At 41.9% G+C, this 23422-nt stretch overlaps 1 protein-coding gene and 1 long non-coding RNA gene across 8 annotated transcripts in view; one reads left to right on the top strand and one right to left on the bottom strand.

The window, feature by feature from the left end:
• The window catches only part of FAM161A (FAM161 centrosomal protein A), a 65196-nt gene extending 48764 nt beyond the window's left edge, over positions 1 to 16432 (top strand). Inside the window, exons 7-11 of one of the 7 annotated variants that reach the window (XR_005366105.1) lie at positions 10318 to 10376; positions 11341 to 11408; positions 14582 to 14731; positions 15819 to 15950; positions 16071 to 16432. Coding sequence is in view for 1 of the 7 variants with exons in the window: in XM_038551372.1 (XP_038407300.1) it covers positions 10318 to 10376; positions 14582 to 14595 (73 nt within the window). In the remaining 6 variants the exon portion in view is untranslated. Of the gene's footprint in view, positions 1 to 10317; positions 10377 to 11340; positions 11409 to 14581; positions 14732 to 15818; positions 15951 to 16070 lie in introns of those variants that run through there. The other 6 variants (XR_005366107.1, XR_005366109.1, XR_005366106.1 and 3 more) reach the window with 6 other exon arrangements.
• On the bottom strand, positions 634 to 12754 carry LOC111097774. Its single transcript, XR_005366116.1, has 3 exons — positions 11121 to 12754; positions 5927 to 6126; positions 634 to 2670 (listed from the first exon to the last, which is right to left on the bottom strand). It is a non-coding gene; the product is annotated as an uncharacterized LOC111097774 (long non-coding RNA).
• Positions 16433 to 23422: the final 6990 nt, after the last annotated feature.

Below are 23422 nucleotides of genomic sequence, written 5' to 3'. Positions count from 1 at the left end.
TGCAGTTGGCAGGGAAATGGGGACCTCGTGACAAGGAAGTCGCACTGATTTACACACTATTTTTCGCAGCACATGAATATTTTGAAGCAACACATGGATATCTTAAGGGGAGACCTCAAAACCTTACAGAAATGCCTTTCTTTAATATAAGTACTGACAATTTAGTGGCCTCAAGATCCACCAATCTTTCCCCACTGTTAAACTATTCTAGAAAAGGCAACCCAAGGGCAACTGAAGAAGCTGGGCATACGTATAATTCATTTAATTTCAGAAGAGTTGTTTCCTCCAGTGAAGGTCTCTAATTTCATCATGGGCGTCTCATGGGAAGGGCATGTGAGGCCTGGGGGGCTGGTGCTGCAAAACCTGGCAGGGTATGAAGGTGGGCACGGACGCATGTGCAGATTGGATGTGCTAATATTTTTACCAGAATTCTTATTGTTTCCATTAGTGCTCTGGTTACAACATTGCAGAGAAATTTAAGAGTTTGCGCCAGGCCCACTTTTCCCCTAAGTCCAATTGATTTTAGAGCATGATCTTGTAAAATTCAATTTTTAGAAAAGGAATGCATATATCCACTAAAGCAGAAATGTGTGATTCTTAGAAACAGATGACAACCCTTACAGGACTGTCATTAGTAGTCTGGGTAGATTAAAAAAAAATCGTACCATTAGGACATCTTTAAAAATGTGCTGAATAATGGAAATAATATTATGACATGAGTGGCCTGGCCACAGAGAAAATTCTTGTGCGTAGTAGTGTTTTCTATATAAGGGAAGTCATTTCACACCTTTGCAAGTAACCATATGTTCTATTCACAATGAATTCTGGAAACAAATTACCCCACAGAGCAAGTCTTTTCTGGTTCCTGTCTCCCTGAATAATCTCTAAACAAAGTGAGCAAGCATGGGCTGAGCAGAACCTTTCAGGCATCTTTAATGTGTCATGATGAACAACAGTACTTATTCATTTAAAGACAACCCCACTACCAGCCTCTGTAAGTCCAGGCTCTACTCCTACCAGAAGAAAGAACCAAACTCTCCAACCATCTGTAAAACTGAACAGCATACTAAAAACCTAGAGCCCAGAAGAAGAAGATTGAGGAAAAAGGTAGATGTGTAAAACCTTCTTGTTTCTTTTAACTAGATGAAGTTCAGAAAATCTGGGATCACTTAAAAATTCTTTGTAGAGCGGTGCCTGAGTGGCTCTGTTGGTTGAGGGTCTGCCTTCGGCTCAGGTCATGATTCTGATGAGGTCCTGGGATTGAGCCCCGCATGGGGCTCCTTGCTTAGCTGGGAAGCCTGCTTCCCCCACCACACACACACCCTATCTCTCTCTCTCTCTGTCAAATAAAGAAATAAAATGTTTAAAAATAAATAAGTAAATTCTTTGTAGAAAGTTGATACATTTTCCCCCTCCTATTTCAGCCAAGTCTTAACCATAAATGTCCCTTCTGACCTGACTCCTACCCTGCTCATCTCTCTGATCTAATTTCCACTGCCACAGCCACACTGGCTTCTTTGCTGTTCCTCCAATTCCTCTTATAGACCAAGCCCTTTCCCACCACAGGATCTTTACGCATGTCTTTCCCTCTGCCTAGAACACTTTTTTCCTCAGACAGTCACCAGACTTGCTTTCTCACCTCATTCAGACCATTGTTGAAATGGCACCTCCTCTGAGAAGCCTTCCTAACTCCCATATCTAAAATGGCACCACCTTACAATTCCAGTCTCTCTCTACCGCTTATTCTGCTTTTCCCACATAGCATTTATCATTACTAGGCATTATGTCATATATTTATTTGTTCATTATCTTTCCTCCACTAGAATGGAAGTTCCGTAAGTGCAGAGACCTCATCGGTTTTGCCCACTGCTATACCCTAGGGCCTAGAGGGGTGGCTAACAAATATCACTCAAAAACCTTTACTGAGCATCTTCTATTTTTTTAAAGATTTTATTTATTCATGAGAGATAGAGCCAGAGACACAGGCAGATGGAGAAGCAAGCTCCCCAAAGGGAGCCTGATGCGGGCCTCAAGCCCGGGACCCCAGGATCACACCCTGAGCCGAAGGCAAACGCTCAACCGCTGAGCCACCCACGTGCCCCTACTGAGCATCTTCTAGAGGCCGAGTCTATAGCAGTGAACAAAACTGGAAACTCTCTACCACATGGAGCTCATATTCTAGTGATACATAGGAAGTATTTGAGAAAAATGTGTTGGACAAATCCTCAGGACTGTATTCAAAATCCATTAAAATAAACATTTTACCCCAGAAGCTCATTAGAACACACATTAATGAGACTGTAGTTGTATTAGTGCCCTGCGGCTGTGTAACAGATTACCACAAACTGGGGGGCTTAAAACAACAAAAAGGTATTTTCTCACAGCTCTGGAGGCCAGGAGTAGGAAATCAGGATCACTGGCCCAAATCGAGGTGTCCGCTGGGCCTTCCCCCTCTATGGGCTCTAAAGTAGATAGACTCCATTCCTTGCCTCCTCCAACTTCTGGTGGCCTCTGGCCTTCCTTGCTTGTGATGGTATCATTCTGGTCGCTGCTTCTGTCTTCACATCACCTCTTCCTCTGTGTCTACGTCAAATCTGCCTGCCTTCCTCTTGTAAGGAGGTACATGACAGCGTCTGGGGCCCACCAGATAATCCGAGATAATGTCCCCACCTGAAAAAAAAAATCACATTTGCTAAGTCTCTTTCCCCCCAATCAGGTAATATTTGCAGGTTGCAGGGAAAAGGCCCAATGTCTTTGGGGGCCGTCCTTCAGCCTATTGCACTAATTAATGTTCTAGTAGCTGGAGGGAAGTCCCTTTTAGGAGAATATTAGGACCTACCTTTTCCTTTCTTGCTTTTGTCTTTTCCTCTCCTTAGGAAACATGTTTCTATCCAGAAAACTAAGAAAGGTGATGACTCTTTATTTTCATATTAACAATAGAATTATGTTTTCCAAAGAATCAGTGTAATAGTATTTGTGACTCACTCATAAACGTGTTTGATTGTCTTCCATCAAGAAACTCCCACAAAATTAAGTTAATGAAAGTGGAGGTGGCAAAGCAATATTTGAGAACAAATTGTTTTATACCGTGTACCGTGAGATCTCATCATGATTTGCAGACAGAATGTGAAATCCTTACTGTTTACCACTTGGAGTCGCAAAAGCAGGCTGTGGCCTTAGGGCACTTGCCAAATGCCAATGAGCAAAGCAGTGTGCAGCTTCACAGGCAGAACTAGAGGCCCCAGCCTTCAGTGTGTTTGGGAACCCCCAGGAGGAAGGACAAGCAGGCATCATTAACAAAGGCCATTTTGATGCAATTAAGTCTCTCTGGAATTTGATTTGGAAGCCCAGAAGTCATACTTGCCAAGCCTTTTGGCTTCTTAAAAGAAAAAAAAAAAGTATTCTACAACTTTTTTCCCCTACAACTTCATTCAAAGTATTTTCACTGCTTCTTTGGTGGGAAAGAATAGTCTTAGTTAGTGGGATTTATTTAAATATGGTCAAATTCAATCAATGTGTAAAGTCACTTGTTTTTCATAATAGTATTTTGCTCTTATAAAAAAGTCTCATTATTCAGTAATATAGTCTATCGAGAAAGGTTTAACAACAACAAAAAAGATTTGAATGACTCTTGTGAGTCTTATTTCATTTATAATGATTCAGAGGAACATTTTAATTTTATTTTTTGCATTAGTATTTTTCAAAATAAAATTGTGAGGGTAAATTGCATTTCCCTATCTAAAAACCTAATTTTAAAGACTTTGATCTGTTTAGGACCATAAAATTGAGAGTATACGTATTTTGCTTGGGTATTAAAATTTTTTCAAATATGCTATTTTATTTATTCATGGAACATTTATTTTTTTGAACACCTATTATGTGCCAGAGACGGTACTAGGCAAAGTCAGCAAGATCCAGTTCTGCCCTCGGGGAGCCTGCAGTGTAAAGGGGACGGTGACAAGGACACGGTTTCTCACAGAGCGTGATGGCACTCTGCTGGGGCTGGCGGGGGTGGCAGGATGGAGCAGAGGCCCAGGAGCCCAAGCACCTCTTGTGAAAGGAAGTGGGTAAAAGCCAGTTGCTCATGGAGACTGGTGTGTGTAGGCCCAGAAGTAAGAGAAAGGACAGGGCTTGGGAAATGAGGTGGTTTTAACGTGGCTAGATGTGCGAGTGACAGGGCAGTTAAAAGAAGAGAGGAGGCCAACTCCTCAGTGGCCCCTAAGCTTATTAAAGAACCTGGACTTCAAAAACCATTGAAGGATTTAATTTATTCAATTTAATTTTGTTTAAATATTTATTGTTTTTAAAGATAGATTTATTTATTTACTTATTTATTTTTTATTTATTCAGGAGAGACACACAGAGGGGCAGAGGGAGAAGTAGGCTCCATGCAGTGAGCCCAATGCAGGACTTGATCTCGGGACCCCGGGATCACGCACTGAGCCAACCACTGAGCCACTCAGGTGCCCCTAAATATTTTTAATCACTCTACCCAATAAGGGGCTCGAACTCATATACCCAACATCAAGAGTCCCATGTGCTACCACCTGAGCCAGCCGGGCACCCCTACCACTGGTGGATTTTAAAGAAGGCAGTGGTAGGCTGAGGTCTGTGTGTCACAGTGGTCATCCTAACTGCAGGGGGAGACAGGGGAGTGGAGGTTGGCGAGACTGGAAGCAGAGGTCTGTCAGGATGGGGTGAGGAAGGTCCAGGGGACAGTGCAGTTACCTGAATTGGAGCTTAGCGAGGAAGTTGGCAGATTTGAAAAAATAATTTCCCCTAGTAACATTCTTCAAACAAACAAGTTACATACTTCCGTGGAACCATGAAAAACTTTAGTGGCCTGTGGTGAAGGAGCTTCCAAACCTCTTGCTCATCAGCCTAATTTTATATCAATAAAGGACGGAATTGACAAGAGCTTTCTGTAATTTTTTATTCCGCAGCCATCTGACGCAAAGCCTAAATAAGTAAACCTGCCCTGCCTCCGGGGTAGAGACCTATCACAGCTGCTCTGATCCCCAGAACCATAGGTATCTAAGCAGCCACTGATCTTACCACTGGCACTTCTCTTGGCTCTCGGATCCAGTAGGTGAGTTTACCTGCTGTTTCCTCCGCTCATCTTGGGGCCCACCCCAACACCTCCCATTCCCTTGAGGCAAAGGGATGGATGCAGGTTGCAGGACATTCTCAGGAATGGAGAGGTCGGAGAACCTACTCCTCCCGGAGTCCGACCTCACACATTCCCTGCCTTCCCCTGGGGCAGTGAGGGGCTACGCCTTTGAGGCCAAGTAGGATTTCCACTAAGTTCAATTGCACTTGTCTTGTCCAGCAGGTGGCGACATGTAAGTGACAAAGCTCCAGAGAGGCCCATTCACAGCTAAACCCAGAAGGGCACTGAATATTTAAAATTCTCAACTAAATGCCAACCGTTAAAATATTTAAATTTTGCTTAAATTGGTATAAAATGGGAAGCCTACATAAGGTCCCCGGATTGCAAATAATTGTGGCAGAAGCACGCATCTCAGAATTCTTATAAAAACGGAATCCTAAATTTTCTGGCCTTGTATACAGAAAGATGATGCTACTAACCAATGCCAGTGGTGACTAGTCTGCAGATAACCCCAGGAGATCATTCTGGGTTTCCTGTACAATGACCCAGCTTTGACCAACAACCTCCCTTCCCTACTTCTTCCAAACTCCCATGGAATGGTATTTTTTCCCCTCCCAGAAGGAGGGGCTGTGACCTCCCACAGACACCCAAGGAGTCAAGATACAGGCAGCTGGTTCTCTCAGATAACTCCTGACGGTTGACATCTAAACCCTGACAGCCTGATACCAGTCTGTGTGGACCCCACTGACAAGAATGTTCACAGCTCTGGTCGTGGGGAGAGCAGAAGAGAGGATGTCCCTTCCCTGGAATGCTCACTTGTAACACGTCCAACAGAGCACCCCGGGGCCTTCTCTTGCAGACTCTTGGCTCACAACTTATCCAGTAAAGCTTGTTCCTTTGTCTGACACTGACTTTGCCTCAGCCCTGTTGATGACAACATACGCTTTAAGTTGCCTTCCAGGTGATGAGCATTCCTTATGTGGTCCACAGTTGTAATCTCTCCAGGGATCAACAATCTGTAGAATAAGACAGGAATCTTTCTAATTAGAAGGAGGCAAGTAAAACCATGATCTCTTTCCTAGTGGAATGTCTTTAAAGATCTTATAAAGTGCCATTAGGATTTGTTGTGAGATTTAAGAAATCTTGAATTTTTTTTTAATATTTTATTTATTCATGAGAGACACAGAGAGAGAGGCAGAGATATAGGCGGAGGGAGAAGCAGGCTCCATGCAGGGAGCCTGACATGGGACTCGATCCTGGACCCCAGGATCACACCTTGAGACCAAGGCAGACGTTCAACACAGAGCCACCCAGGCGCCCCAAGAAATCTTTAATTTTTATTTCCCTGTTCTTCTCTGACACTATGGGTTTAACAGATTTGTAAAATTTACCCTGACATTTTCTGTCCCAGAAAGACACTGGAAACATTCAGTTTGCTGAACATCCCTTTTTTTGTGGACTTGTTGGAGGTACTGAAAAGTTGAGATCAACTGTAGGAAAGGAAGTCCTCCACTGTGACATCCTTTTTTTTAGTCTTCCATGCTTCAAAAGAAAAGTGTGAAAGACCTTACAAACATTCAACATTAAGTGTTGTGATTTTACAGCTCTTTGTGATATGTTTGTATAAGAAAAATCTTGTCTGGGATCCCTGGGTGGCGCAGCGGTTTGGCGCCTGCCTTTGGCCCAGGGCGCGATCCTGGAGACCCGGGATGGAATCCCACATCGGGCTCCCGGTGCATGGAGCCTGCTTCTCCCTCTGCCTATGTCTCTGCCTCTCTGTGTGACTATCATGAATAAATAAATAAAATCTTTAAAAAAAAAAGAAAAATCTTGTCTCTTTGGCCTATCCAACTAATGACTGAAAAATGAAGAGAGACTATCTCTCAAAGGTTACGTTATGAGAATACCGATTGCACCAGCGTGCAAAAGTGATTATTCTCTTGAACATGGTAAAGACATTGTGTTTGTGAGGGCTTGAGGGCTCAACTTATCCTCTTGTCACACCTTGTGACTAGATCCCATAAGTCACTGCTGATTACCTTAACATGTAAAATTACACACAAAACTTTTACAAGTTATTTTTTCTCACTATCTAAACCCTTCATATTGTAAGTTTAATTGATCACTTTTTCAGAATAAGAAATTAGACTTGCAGACAGAGCAATTACAGAAAGCCCTAATGCAGCTACAAAGTTGAATAAAGATTATTTACTTAAATAGAAAAAGATCATACTATCTAATATAGACTAGAAAACAAACCTATAAATTTTAGTATTAATTTTAAGAAGTAAGGTAACAGCTATCTATTAGCATAGGTTAAGGCAATGTTTTTTATTTATTGACTTAGTTTTTGACTTACAAAAAATGGAATCAGGGACGCCTGGGTGGCTCAGTGGTGGAGTGTCTGCCTTGGGCCCAGGTCGTGATCCCAGAGTCCCGGGGTGGAGTCCCACATTGGGCTCCCTGTGAGGAGCCTGCTTCTCCCTCTGCCTGTGTCTCCGCCTCTCTCTCCGTTATTCTTGTGAATAAATAAATGAAATCTTAAAAACAAAATAAAACCAAACACCCAAATGGAATCATACTGTTTTTTTTTTAATTTTTATTTATTTATGATAGTCACACACACAGAGAGAGAGAGAGAGGCAGAGACACAGGCAGAGGGAGAAGCAGGCTCCATGCACCGGGAGCCCGACATGGGATTCGATCCCGGGTCTCCAGGATCACGCCCTGGGCCAAAGGCAGGCGCCAAACCGCTGCGCCACCCAGGGATCCCCCATACTGTTTTATAACACTTTTTCCACTTACCAGTATATCGTGGATAACTTTCCATGTTATTCTTTTAAAAGACTGTGTAGGGATCCCTGGGTGGCGCAGTGGTTTAGCGCCTGCCTTTGGCCCAGGGCGCGATCCTGGAGACCCGGGATCGAATCCCACGTCGGGCTCCCTGCATGGAGCCTGCTTCTCCCTCTGCCTGTGTCTCTGCCTCTCTCTCTCTCTCTCTCTCTGTGTGACTATCATAAATAAATAAGAATTTAAAAAAATAAAATAAAAGACTGTGTAGTATCCCAATAGCTGAATAGCATTATGCTAACCAATTCCATATTTATAGATATTCACGTTTTCAATCTTTTGCTATTATAGGCAATGTTGCAATAAATATCCTGTGTATATATATCTTTGTGCTCTTGAATGATTATTTATATAAGATCAATTGTTGGTAAAATTCCTGAGTTCAACAGTATAACTGTTTGGACTTTAACAGGTATTGCCAAATTGTCCCTCCAAAGGTTGGAACCACTAAACATTCTTGTATAAATACTGTATCCGGCTAAGGCTGTGATTTTCAGACGCGTGTCCTGTGGGAACTCTTTCTTTGAAAGAAATCCTTTTCAGAATCCAGAATGTAAAGCAGAAAAGGAGCTTTGTTTTGGTGGAAGCTGATCCCAGGGTGGGAGGCCTGTATCTGCCTGCTTGGCCCTCACCTTAGCCTCTGTGGCAGCTCCAGGCAACCTCCCAGAGCACAAAGCAATAGAGGAGGTTCCCTTCTTTCTAACAATGTGTCCTCAAATATCGTTGGCTGAAAGTAGAACTAACATGATCTAAGACCTAAAAGTTACTAGAAAGTGTCTAATTACCTTTGGTTTCTGACACAATTTTCAGTAATTCAGGCCTAGCCCTTGATATATGTGCTTTGGTTGCTTTCTTTTCTTTTACTATGAGCATTCAATTATAGCTAAATTATTTTTTTTTTTTTAAATATTTTATTTATTTATTCGTGAGACACACACAGAGAGGCAGAGACACAGGCAGAAGGAGAAGTAGGCTCCATGCAGGGAGCCCGACGTGGGACTCGATCCCGTGACCCCAGGATCACACCCTGGGCCAAAGGGCATGCGTCAAACCGCTGAACCACCAGGCATCCCTAAATTATTTTTTTTCAATATTTTATTTTTAAGTAATCTCTTCACCCAACGTGGGGCTCAAACTCACACCCCCGAGGTTAAGTGTTGCATGTTCTACTGACAACCAGCCAGGGGTGCCCCTAATTTCTTTTTTTTTTTTTTTTTTAGATTTCTTTTTAAATTTTTTTAAAGGTGAGCTCTACACCCAATGTGGGGCTGGAACGCATAACGCCAAGATCAAGAGTCGCATGCTCTACTGACTAAGCCAGCCAGGCACCCCGATTATAGTTAAGTTCTGTTCCCTTTTTTTTTTTTTTAAGATTTTATTCATTTATTTATTTGACAGAGCACAAGCAGGCAGAGCTGCAGGCAGAAGGAGAGGGAGAAGGAGGTTCCCTGCTGAGCAGGGAGCCCGATGATATGGGGCTCAATCCTAGGACCTTGGAATCGTGACCTGTGCTGAAGGCAGATTCTTAACTGACTGAGCCACTCAGGCACCCCTAAGTTCTGTTCCTTTTAGATAGTTGAGTGATTTCCATTTTCGTCTTAATCGTACTAAGTGTATGAAACCTAAACTTGCTGTCAATGGGATCAGCACTTTCATTTTTATTTCTCTTCATTTTAATAAGAGAAGGACAAGATGCAATAAAATATTCAAATAATTACAGAGTCATCGACAAAGGTAGTGGCTGTGACTGTCAAAATTGAAATGAAATTCTTGGCTGTCTCACCATATAATATTTCAAAGTACTAATTCATTAACTAATATTTAAGAACCTGAACTGAAGGAAAGATGGATTGGATGTGACCATATAATACCTAGGACAGGGAGCCTGGGTGGCTCAGTTGGTTAAGTGTCTGCCTTCGGGGGATCCCTGGGTGGCTCAGCGGTTTAGCGCCTGCCTTTGGTCCAGGGCATGATCCTGGAGTCCCGGGATCGAGTCCCACATCAGGCTTCTGCATGGAGCCTGCTTCTCCCTCTGCCTGTGTCTCTGCCTTGCTCTCTCTCTGTGTGTCTCTCATGAATAAATAAAAAAAAAAAAAAAAAAAAAAAAAGTGTCTGCCTTCGGCTCAGGTCATGATTCCAGGGTCCTGGGATAGAGTCCTGCATCGGGGATCCTGCTTCTCCCCCTCCTGCTCACCCTGCTTGTGCTCGCTCGCTCTCTGTCAAGTAAATAAATTAAATATTTTTTCAAATGCATAGAAAAATCGGTGGTAAAAATGTGAAGAACCACTTATATATCATTGCAATCAGTGACTCTATTCAGGGGTTTCAAAGCCTATTTTCATTGTTTTTCTTAACAGATTTGTCAGACTTCAACAAATCTATGTTCCCAGAGAAACAATGAAAGAAGAGTGTCCAGGTAAGAATACGTAAGGTCCACTGAGGCTAGGGAGCCATTTGTATTGGTCATCTCAGTCGACTAGATGTCCTGCTCAGAGCTTTCACTCCAGACCCAAGCCTCTGTGAGATTCCCCTAAATGGAGGCCTCTGCTTCCCCCAATTTCCCAGGACAATACTCCTCTCATTCTCTCTTTTTTTCCCTCTACACCTTTTTTACTTTTATTCCCAATTTTGTCAGGTCGAAATCATCCAAGGTTTATTTCAAGGTTGCTTCACAGAGGCATAATTAGGCTTATTATTTTTAGCCAACCAGGTATTGTCCCCCTTTTTTATAATTATATAATGCTTCTTAAAAGCATCCAGAAATCCTGGCTCTGAGAAACAAGGATGGAACACATTCCACCATCTAAAAGGAGTAGATCTTTAGCCTCAATCAGATGCTTATTGTGAAGGAAGAAACAACTCAGGAGGAAACACACAGAATGCTAGATGATTTTATTCGTTGAGTCAACAAATACGTGAGCCCCTATGAAGCAATGTGCTAGTTGCTAAGGGATCAAAAAATGCACAAACCGGATTCACTGCCCTGAGCCTATGATCTCACTGGGGCAGCTAGGCACACACACCCAAGAAGCTCCACGGTCATAAGGTGGTTTTGAATAAAATGTGAAATGAGTGGTACAGATGACAGTCGCTGGAGAAGACCCACCCTCTTAAGGTCTCACTTTATTAACCCCCCTCAGAGTTTCACGGGTCCTCGTACCTGGTCTGGCCACCTCACATCAGCATCTCAGAATCTTTGGCCCACTTGATCCTCCATGGCTGCCTTGTCAGTCCTCAATCCTGGGTAAACTCTGTCATCTGCTTTCTCAGCCTCCTCTCCTGGGGTGCAAAGCTTCGCTGGAGAGAACGATGTTCTTTGCTTTACCGGATTCTTTATGTGGTATCTCACAGTCGCTCTTCCAATTTTTCCTACTCTCCAGGCGCTCCTGGTCCCAGAGGCTCCTTCATCTCAGCGGGTGACCTGACCTCATGTACAGGAATCAAGGAGGTCTGGCTTGATTGTACCTTCCATCTCTCCCATCTGAATTTTTTCCCCATCCTCACCCTCCCTTTCCAAAAATAACTTCCCCATCCTCTCCTCATGATTCTCTCCCCCACAAACTTCCTCCAGAATTTGACCTAACCATGATTTTCCCTGTCCTGCAGGATCTGCAGTCTCTCAGACTCTGTTGGCTTCTTCTTCTCAGCCCCCAAACACGGTCAAGACTGCCCTATTCCCTCACCTCCTCCATCAGTTATTATCACATAACAAATTACCTCAAAATTTAGCAAATTAGGGACACCTGGGTGGTCAGTGGTTGAGCATCTGCCTTTGGCTCAGGTTGTGATCCTGGAGTCAAGTCCCACATCAGGCTCCCCGCAGGGAGCCTGCTTCTCACTCTGCCTGTGTCTCTGCCTCTCTCTGTGTGTCTCTCATGGATAAATAAATAAATTCTAAAAACAAAGAAAAATTAGCAAATTAAAAACAACCCTTATCTCACAGTGTCAGTAGGTCAGGAACAGAAGATCAGCTTAGTTGGTGGTCCTTCTGGCTCTGGGTCCCTCATGGGGCTGCAATCACAATGTCAGCCAGAGCTTGTCTAGGGGCTGCAGAATCCACTTCCAAGGTTGAGTGTTGAGTTTCCTCACAGCATGGCAGCTGGCTTCCCCCAGGGCAGGTGACCCGCGAAGGCAAGAGGGCAGCCCCAGGGCCTCTAGGACCTAGTCTCAGAAGTGTCGTACCATCACATCTGCCTTATTCAATTGACTAGAAGGGAGTCACCAAATCCAGCCCACAAAGGAGCAGAACTGTTTCTACCTCCCAAAGAAAGGAATATCAAAAAAGTTGTAGACATATTTTAAACCCATCACATCTTTCAAACCATTTTTTAAGCCTGCTAATTCTTCAAGCTGCTTCGTTGCTTCCTTACTTCGTTCAGTACCATGCTTCTCAAAGCAGTGATCTGTTCCCTTCCCTCACTGTCTCACACAATCCAGGTAATTATTGCCTCCCTGAACACTGCTGCTGTTGAGCGTAATATCTGAATTGGTGTGGCATTCAAGGCCCCATAAAACCTGGTCACAGCCTAGCGTTTCATTTCACCTCCCCCAGTTCCCCTTATACCTCAGCTGGATGGATTTCTCACCATCATTCTCCAAACATGACCTCTGCTTCCTACCTCCACGCTTTTGCTCAGATGATTTCCCTCACTAGAAAGATCCTCTTCTCATGTTTTCATTGTTCAAGACCCAGTTTAATGGGATGCCTGGGTGGCTCAGTGGTTGAGCATCAGCCTTTGCCTCAAGGCATGATCCTGTGGTCTCAGGATCCAGTCCCACATTGGGCTCCCTGCATGGAGCCTGCTTCTCCCTCTGCCTGTGTCTCTGCCCCTCTCTCTCTCTCTCTCTCTCTCTCTCTCTGTGTGTCTCTCATGAATAAATAAAATCTTAAAAAAAAAAAACCCTACTCAAAGTGCTTAGTGGTATAATACAGACCAAAACAAATTTAACAGAAAGAACGAGTAAGAAACCTGCCCTTTCAAGAGTTCCCTTTTTAATAATTTTGTTATTGGGACGCTTGGGTGGCTCAGGGGTTGAGTGTCTGCCTTTGGCTCAGGGCATGATCCTGTGGTCTCAGGATCTAGTCCCATACTGGGCTCCTTGCATGGAGCCTGCTTCTTCCTCTGCCTGTGTCTGTCTCTGCCTCTCTGTGTCTCTTATGAATAAATAAAATCTAAAAAAAAAAAAAAAAGACCCAGTTTAAGTGCCTTTTCACCCAAGATTTCCTTGCTCTACCCCTTCCTTCTCTCTACTCCCAGAGCACCTTGTTATTCCATTTCACACCACTATTGTGTTTATACGTCTTTGTATTCCTTTCAGCACCCCAACAATACGTGGCTCATACTAAATCCTTAATCTTTTTTGAATGAACAAATTTACCTAAATCATTAAGATTTAATTTTACTCTAATCAAAAGGCAAATTAAAGGCCCTATAATCTCTATTAGAGTAATATATTGAGCTAAGGGAAATTGTAGAATGGTCTGTGCTAAAGAATAGTCGTCTTTTCTATTATTTGAACAATTTTAATGGAATGGCTTAAATTAAATCACGATTATTCCCCAAAAAGGTTTGCTTCTGAGATATGTTTGCATATAGTATTTTTACAATTCCTGGTCAACATGAAATTTCCATGGAAACAGATCACGCACAGTGGAGAAGAAAAGAATTGAATTGTGTGTGAGCTGCATTTTGTCATCTCCATGGAGCTATTTGTGCTAAATATTTGCGTAGGGAAACTATAATTTAAAATCACCCAAGTAAAGACATAATATTTAATGCTTTTTAAAAATGATAATAACTACTACTAGTTTTAAAGATTTGTATTAATATGTGGAGATATATAAAAAGAAGTTTGAATATTTCTTATATCATACATTAATATGAGCAGATAAAATACCCTTTTGCCTCTTTGCCAGTGCAGAAAAGGGGAGAAATTAAATGCTCAGCATGGAAAGTGTCACTTGATAGAATAATTTCTTCTGGATATCATTCAGCTTCTAGACTAGCAATGTCTAGAAGTGTCTAGCAATGATCTATCTAACAATTGTGATTCCAAATAGGACTAATCAAATAGAGACAGTTTAAAATATATGTATAGAAACTAAAAGATAAAAATAATTTTCACTCACTAAATAGTACTGTAAACCTTTATGATTTGAGAAATGTATTCTTTTCCTAAGCACTGTAAAACCTACTCAGGAACTTAAAATCACTAGAAATACTGTATCTTGAAGATTATCTTTTTCTAATCTGTTTTTGGAATATAAATCTTTGTACATCAAAATTATTAGAACTTTATTAAAAAAACTCGACATGTTCAGGAGGAACCAGAATCATCTCAGAGTTTTCTTTCAACTCTCCTTTGACATCAACTGTTGACTTTTATTTTTACTTTCCAATAAGTATAATCAGAACAAACAAAACGGGAAAAAGGAAAAGAATTACAGAAGTTGTATGTCCTTTTGTGTACGTGGGCTATTCATAAAAAGAAGTTACATTACACTTATTCTACATATTACTCCCTCCACAATTACAACAACTGTTGGTTTTTAATATGAACAAAAGAACATATTGGCCGAAGACAATTATAATGTATCAATAATACTGATCCCACTTTCAGGCAAGCGGGCTTGACCAATGGAACGTAGAAAAGGCCCACAGAGATTCCTGGCTGAATACAGACAAGCCCATCAGGAGACCCACCTCAAAATATCTAGAGGTCCTAACCGATCAATGGGTTACTTACTACCAGGCACAGTCTCCCAAAAAGGGAAAGTTCTATACTTTGGGATACCTCCTTCTTGCCCCTTTAAAAACAGCCCTGGCCTTAGACCTCAGTGCAGACAGCCTCTTCTGCCTCCGGTCCTGCCCGCAGCTCTCTGGCACTGTATTCAATAGCCTTCTATTGCCTTTGTTCTGCCTCAGGAGAATTCTTTTACCTCCTGCGGTGCTACTGGCTTCCACCCGATTGTCACCCCAGGTTTGGGGGACCCCATTTAGACACCACAAGTAACACACTCAGCTTGTTCATTATATATATATTTTTTATTTTAAAGATTTTTATTCATGAGAGACACAGAGAGAGAGAGAGATAGAGAGAGAGGCAGAGACACAGGCAGAGGGAGAAGCAGGCTCCATGCAGGGAGCCTGACGTGGGACTTGATCTCGGGTCTCTAGGATCATGCCCTGGGCCCAAGGCAGCGCTAAACCGCTGAGCCCCCTGGGCTGCCCCAGCTTGTTCATTATAGATCCACTCTCTACACCAAAATTTATCTTACAAAAGTCTCTTACTTTGCCAGGGACAAAACCTGTGAAAAAGCAAGAAGGTCAAAGTCAAAAAAGCAGCAGAAAGTGGTCAGTGGAGTATCCCTTCCTCTTGGCCAGTTTTAATTATTTCCTGAGAGTTTTGCTCCAGCAGAAATTTGGGGTTTTTTTGTTTTTTTGTTTGTTTGTTTGTTTGTTTCAATGATTTTATTTATTTGTTCATGAGAGACCCACAGAGGCAAAGGCAGAAGCAGGCTCCTCAAGGGGAGCCTGATGTGGGACTCGATCCTGGGACCCTGGGACCCTGAGACCACAGCCTGTGCTGAAGGTAGATGCTCAACCGTTGTGCCCCCCAGGCATCCCTGCTCTGACAGAAATTTGAATGAAATCTCTACCTAGTTGTCTGAGTGATGATACTCCCCTCGAATAGGTTTGCAGCAAGCGAACTTACTCCAGTTGGGGGAGGGCTGGCTTCCAGAGCTATGATTGTTCCCTCACAGGCCTGTAGGACTGCCAACACCTTCAACTAAATTACTGGCAGCCATTGCTTAAAGGAGTAGGAGCACTAGCTAGAGGCTTTGTTCTCCTCGTAGGATCCACCTTTTCTTCTCTGGGACAGCTGGAGCTTTGATTGGAATAAATAGCAGCTCGGAGGTGATTACACTTTGACTCTTCCACACAGGGGTGTGACTTCAGTGGACAGAAGGTCATATGCCCAAAAGAAGGTAAGCCTAAAATCCAACATGTGATGACAGAGGCAAAAAAAAAAAAAAGAAAGAAAGAGCCAAAATACTTAGGCCTGGGAAGTGACATTTTGATTAATTTTTATCTATTTTTCCTTCCAGATTGATTCTGCAGCCTCATCTGTGCCCTGAGAGGCTGACTTATATGGACTGAGCACTGGGCTCCCTGCCTCCCAATTTCTATTTGGGTTCAGCGAATGGGAGGGCGGATGGGTACTGGTAAAGGTAGAAAACTGGTAAGAGAGTGAGGAAGGGGTGTTTATGTCTTGGGCTTCCTGCCTGCTGCATTGCCATAGGTTGACCGTTTCCCTTTGCCCAAGTCACTGCTCCTGTTAGGTCGTCCTCACCATGAAGTTCACTCTCAAGGGTTCAGCAGCCATCCCTCCTCCTCGCCCTTTCAAGCATAAGTGTGGAAATTGCTCCCTGCTGTTACTAGACTTGGGACATGATACCATCCTTTCTTTTTTTCCCTAAATCTTGCCTTTATAAATAACCCCTTTATTAAACTCTCCTTAATTACTCAGTTTGACGGTGCCATCTGCTTCCTGGATCCTGACTGATACAGATGGTACTGATTTTTAACAAGAAATCTCAGAAACTTGATTCTACACTGTAATTTGACTATACAATACTATCCATATTATAGACCCATTTCCTTGTTCACAGCCTATTTTATGACTGACGCCTCCCACGCCTCCAAGCTGATCCTTGATGTACACTGCTTTCTCTCTCGGCACAAGCGGGAGGGATTTAGAACAGTTCTTTCCATTCTGGGAATGAACTGAGACCCTGGGCACATTCATGGATGAGACCCTCGCTTTCCCTCAAGTTGCGGCCAGTCTGTCCCACTAATCTTCAGTGCTGGTTATTGGTTTTCAAATTAGGCTCCCTGCTGGGACTGGAGCCAGCCTTACAAATATGGCCTATACTTTTCCCAGACATTTATTTTTTTCCCCATTGTCTTTCAGCAGCTGGCTGCTTCTTAAGTCACCAAGATGGACCTTCCTGTCACTATGTCTTTGGCCTGCTCCTGAACCTAAAATTTGTCCCCAAATCCCTTCTGTTACACTACCCCATCCCTTAGATAGGAATCATATTCACTTATTCTCCTGGGATTTCCTATTAGACTGCTAGCCCCTCCTTGGAGGCTATGCCTATTGGGTGTATTCATCCCTCAGGTCCCATGCCTCCTACATGCACTACTGGCAGTGGGATTCTGGAACAGTTCATGGCCATGGTTATATCACTCATGACCAATACAAACTGAAGGGGAAAGGACAATACAATGTTAAAAATAGAGACACACAAAGCAGAATCAGTAAGTGTGCTTTCAGCAAAATAAGGAGAACTAAGGAGAACGCATTCCAAGCAACCAATGCACATATTGCTCAGTTTATTAATGAACTGGCATTTTTTAAAAGATTTTTTAAATTTTTTTAACTTTTAAAATTTATTCATGATAGACAGAGAGAGAGAGAGAGAGAGAGAGGCAGAGACATAGGCAGAGGGAAAAGCAGGCTCCATGCCGGGAGCCCGACGCGGGACTCGATCCCAGGACTCCAGGATCGTGCCCTGGGCCAAAGGCAGGCGCCAAACCGCTAAGCCACCCAAGGATCCCCATGAACTGGCATTTTGATTGACAAATCAGTCCTTATAAGTCAATTACTTAAGGCTTAATCACCCTAGATAAACTTCAAAATAAGGAATTTAAAAGCCTAAGGATCAAGATCCTGAAAAGGGAGTAATAATTCTCGGACTCCAACATAAAGACTCTGCAAGAAACAATCTTAAATGTCTAAAAATAGGAGAAAAGTTAAAATTACGGTGTTAATAATAGCTATTTTGTTAGATACTATGTGTCAGATATTTTACATATATCACTTTATTTAACTGTTAACAATCCTGAAATTTTGGTATTTTACAAATACCAAAGCTGAGAAAGGTTAACTGCCTTTGATCACACTGTTAGTATTTGGGGAACTGGAATTTTAATTCAGCCTTGTTTAAAAGCTCATTCTTCTCTCTATATTATGTTAATACATCAATATAATATTGCCCTTAAAATAACATGATGAATCTATTGATACAGGAGAAATTATATATGAAAAATATAAATCCAATACAATATAAAAACATAAAAATTCAATGACCCTAAAATCATTTACAAAAGGGAACTCAGAGAAATTAAAATAGTTCTTACTTCAAAGCAATGAGATTATGTTTTGATCATTTTTTTAAAAGATTTATTTGTTTGAGAGAGAGAACAAGCACACACATAGGAGAGGCAGAGGGAAAGGGGAAGGGAGAGAATCTCAAGCAGACACGCCAACTGAACACAGAGCCTGATGCAGCTTGATCTCACAACATTGACATCATGACCTAGGTCAAACCAACAGTCAGTTGCTCAATGAACTAAGCTACCCAGGCACCCCTTGTTTTGATTAATACTTACGTATTTGGGGGTTTTTTTAGAGCAATTATAAATATTTTAATTTTTTTGGCTTACAATTATTAGTATATAGAAATAGTTGATTTTTTTTTAATACAGTTGATTTTTGTGTATTGATCTTGCAATCTTGCTAAACTTACTTACTAGTTCTAGATTTTCTTTGGGGGGGGGGTAGATTCCTTGTAGACAATCATGTCATCTGCAAATAGGGAAGATTTTATTTCTTCCTTTCCAGCCTGTGTGCCTGTTATTTCTTTTTCTTACTTCCCCTGGCTAGGACTTCTGGTATGTTTTTGAACAGGAGGTGAGATGGACAGCTTTGACTTGTTCTTGATCTTAGGAAGAAGCACATAGCCTTTCATCATTAAATACAATGTTAGCTGTAGGTTTTTTGACGATGCTTTTACCATATTGAGGAAAGTCCCTTCTATCCCTAGTTTGCTGAAAGGTTTTTTTTAAATCATGAAATGATGCTTAATGTTTCAAATTTATTTTTCTGCATCAATTAACATAGCCACGTGATTTTTCTTCTGCAGATTGTTAAATTTATTATATTAATTATCTAATATTGAAAAAATTTTTCTCAGAATAAACCCCACTTGGTTTTGATGTGTTATTCTATTTTTATTTTTATATTACCGCATTCAGTTTTCAAATATTTTGTTGAAGGTTTTTCTGTGTTCCTGAGGGACACTGATGTATAGTTTTCTTTTCTTGTGATGTTTTTGGTTTTAGCACCATGGTAATGATATCTGCATCTTCTACGGTCTTGTTGACTTTTTTAAATTTTTATTTATTTATTTATGAGACACACACACATAGAGAGAGGCAGAGACACAGGCAGAGGGAGAAGCAGACTCCCTGCAGGGAGCCCTATGTGGGACTCCATCCTGGATCCTGGGATCACGCCCTGAGCTGAAGGCAGATGCTCAACCACTGAGCCACCCTGGTGCCCTGTTGTTGATTTTCTGTTTGCTACTCTATGACCAAGAGGAGTACTGAAGTCTCCAAGCATAACGTGAATTTGCATATTTCTTTTTCACCTCTGGCAGATTTTGCTTTCTGTTTTGAAACTCTATGGTTAGGTGCATAAACAATTAGAATTCTTATGTCCTCTTAATGAACTGATTCCTCTGTTGCATGAAATCACCTTTATCCCTGCTCATTTTCTTTGCTATGAACTCTACTTTGTCTGATATCAATCTAGCTGTTCCAGGTTTCTTTTGACTGGAGTTTTAAAAGTATCTCTTTTTTCATTCTTTAGCATTTAATCTATGGATCATATTTGAAATGAATTTCTCATATAATATATATCTTTGTTGTTGTTTGTTTTTTTGTCTGTTTTGACAAATCTCTTCTATCTCATTGGCTCAAATTCCACTTTAGCCGAAGAAATACTGAGCACAGATTCATGTAAGCCTGGCAGTTATAGAGACAAGAGGGATAAAATCACTTGATTGGGTAGCATATTAAAGAATAAATCAGGGGCAGCCCCGGTGGCACAGTGGTTTGGCACCACCTTCAGCCCAAGGTGTGATCCTGGAGACCCGGGATCGAGTCCCACATCGGGCTCCCTGCATGGAGCCTGCTTTCCCTCTGCCTGTGTCTCTGCCTCTCTCTGTGTCCCTCTGTGTCTCTCATGAATAAATAAATAAAATCTTTAAAAAAAAAAAAGAATAAATCAATAAGTAGAATTGAATCTCCCTTATCCCATAATCACATGGCTGCTGCACAGCTACGGAGTCATGCTCACAACGTCCAGGACAGGCTTCAACTAACATAACCCTAGAAACATTTAGTATTTATAAAGCTGAACCCTTAAATGGTACCAGCTAACTTTGTATCCCAAAAGAAAAACAAAAGTTCTAGAGAGGGGAAATTGTTCTTTCATAGAAAAGTATTTTAACAGATATTTTTGCTGGGATCATATCCCAAGGACAGGCTGTCACAGACTAACTCTTGTATTCACACCATAGCAGTTGTATTCCACACTAGTGCTAAAGAAAGGTTAAATGTAATTTTAAGTAATCTCATCTACAACTGCAGTTTTCATGTATAGATTGAACAGTCCTGACTCATACTTGGTGCTCTTTTTGGGGTGCCTCTCCCATAGGAGGGATCATATCCCCATCGGGTGGAAATCAGGCAGTCCTGTGATTTCCTTTGACCAGTGAAATATGAGTGAACAGGGTATGTGCCAACTTAGAGGAGAAACTTTTAAGAGCCAGTAGCTCACTATGTACTCTTTTTTTCTCTGCCATCATGACCATCAGTGTTCCAAAGCAGTATGCGTAAAAAACAAATTGAAAGTCCCTGAGCTCTTGGAGGCATTTGTTACTAATAGCTAATAATAATTAGCTTCTCTTGACTGATATTTTTTTTTACAAATGCTTTACTGCCTCCAAACTTTCCTGTCTCATCTCTCCCTTGCTTCCATTTTTTTGTGTGCTTAGTTTATCCCTTTTTACACCTTTATCTATTTATTTACTTATTTATTTATTTTTAAAAATATTTTATTTATTTATTCATGAGAGATACAGAGAGAGAGAGAGAGAGGCAGAGACACAGGCAGAGGGAGAAGCAGGCTCCACGCAAGGAGCCTGATGTGGGACTCGATCCCAGGTCTCCAGGATCATGCCATGGGCTGAAGGCGGCGCTAAACCACTGAGCCACCTGGGCTTCCCATACACCTTTATATTTTGCCATAATCCTGTCCTTGAGAATTTTTTTTTATCATTTATTTATTTATTGTTCTAACTGTCCTTGAGAATTTGAATCAACAACAAGCAGAGAGACAGTTAACTAACCTGGAGCCTGGAAGGCTTTTAATTTTCTTCTTGTTCTACAAATTCTAGGTAGTTTTTAAAAGAATCTAGGCTTACCATTTAGAAAATTAGAAACCTGAGAATTAATCTCATATAACGTTTACATTTACCCAGCATTGTAAATGCTTACCCTTACCTAGCTTTTCATTGACTGTGCCTGTTTGTAATTGGTCAGTTAGGGCCTATGGCTATTTTGAGGTGAGTCGCTTAATGGACCTGTTTGCATTCCGCTTGGTGATCACTGTGAGCTCTTTTCCCTTACTCAGGTTTCCATTACTCAAGCTTGTTGCCTAAAAGTCGCCTCTACAGGATACTGCAAAGCCGACTGGATTACTTCTTTACTCATGTGCCATCCAAAAGGAATAGACTCAGTAAAAGTCTGAAAATATGAGACTTGAAGGCTGGTCAGAGTTTAGCACTAGAGATGCAGATATGAGTGAGTCCTAATCCATAGTATGAACAGCCTCTTGGATGAACTCATAGAAACTAGAAAGAAGAAAGCCTAGGACATCAGCTCAAGCAATCACAGTTAAACAGAATAAGAGTGAAGAAAATAAAGAAAAATCAGAAAGGAGAGAAAGTTATATCATGAAGATGAAGAAAAAAGGGGTTGACCAGTACCAAAGAGATGAAAAGGTGAATGAAGATTCAGAGAGCAAGCAGTGGAAAGGGGTTGGGGTGGGTCTCAGTATTCAGTATATAGACTTTCTCATTTAATCTGTTTTTTGCTTGACCTAGTATGCCTGAATCTGGGGCTCCCCTGGTTCAAACTCTACCAGTTCTAGGGATAAGCTACACATTTGGTTATCTGCCCTAAGGATGGTGACCTAGATCTAGAAGTCTAACTACTCTGTACAGATTTTCAGTCTTCTGGTCTTTCCTTCCACACCCTTCCATGATGCCATAACTGTAATTTCTGAGTCTGTAGTATAATAAGGCATGTATTGGGTCTTTGTCTTCTGTTCCTGGCAAAGAGCTCCTAAAACCTTTGGAATTTCCTCAGTGACAGGAGTATCTTTTGTTATTCAGGAGGTTCCACTTTTTCTGTTTTGTTTTTTGTTTTTAAGAGAGTGCAAGGGTAGGGTAGGGGGTGCAGAAGGAGGGAGAGAATCTTAAGCAAGCTCCAAGCCCAGCAGGCCGGCCAGCCAGCTGACCGACCATGGGGCTCAATCTCACCACCCTGAAATCATGACCTGAGCTGAAATCAAGCGTCAGACACTTAAGGGATTTAGCCCCCCAGGAGGCTCAGCTTTTGAGTACACTTGAGTTTATGCTAATGAGGTGATTTTGGGGGAGGGCCCCTTGATAGCTTCAGAATGGAACTGGTCACCAGAAAGACCCAAGTGAGTAGAGGGTTAGAATTTTCAGCCCTACCCAAAGACCTCGAGGAAAGGGACAGGGGTATTAGAGATTAAGCTCTATAAAAACTCTTAAGGAAATTTGGTGAGTTTCTGGGTTGGTGAACATTAGGGAGGTGCTGGGAGGGTGGTGCATAGAGGGCACGGAAGCTCTGTGCCTCTTCTGCCCTTCTTTGCCCTGTGCATCTTTCCATATGTTTGTTGCATTGTATCCTTTATAACAAATCAATAAACAAATGTTTTCCTGAATTCTGTGAACCATTCTAGCAAATTATTGAACTAGAAAAGGGAGTCATGGGAACTCCAATTTATGTATGGCTATTTAGTTGGAAATACAAGTGACAATCTGGATTTGCAATTGGCATCTGAGGTGTAGTAGTCTTGAGGGCTGAGTCAGGGTTCTCCAGAGAAACAGAACCAATAGGATAGATAGATAGATAGATAGATAGATAGATAGATAGATATAGATAGATGAGATTTATTGTAGGGATTGGCTCACGTGGTCATGGAGTACAAGAAGTCCTACGCTCTACTGTCTGCAAGCTAGAGAAACAGGAAAGCTGGTGTTATAATTCAGTTTGAGACTGAATGATGGCAGGCAGGCCCTGAGGACCCAGAAAGGGGATCCCACAGGTCTAGCAAAGAGGATCCTTGGTAGAATGGAAATCAGACATGAGCCAGCAGGGAGTGAAAGCAGAATTTACTGAAGATACAGAGAAAGAGAGAGATGGAGAGAGACAGAGCCTCTGGGAGACTCAGAAAGGAAAAGAGCATGATCTTGCCTTTGCTTGGGGCCTGGGATTTTTATTGCCAATTGTGGTC

The sequence above is a fragment of the Canis lupus genome, chromosome 10 (assembly GCF_011100685.1).
Source record: "Canis lupus familiaris isolate Mischka breed German Shepherd chromosome 10, alternate assembly UU_Cfam_GSD_1.0, whole genome shotgun sequence".
Lineage (NCBI taxonomy): Eukaryota > Metazoa > Chordata > Mammalia > Carnivora > Canidae > Canis > Canis lupus.
This window is presented reverse-complemented; position numbering and strand designations above follow the sequence as displayed.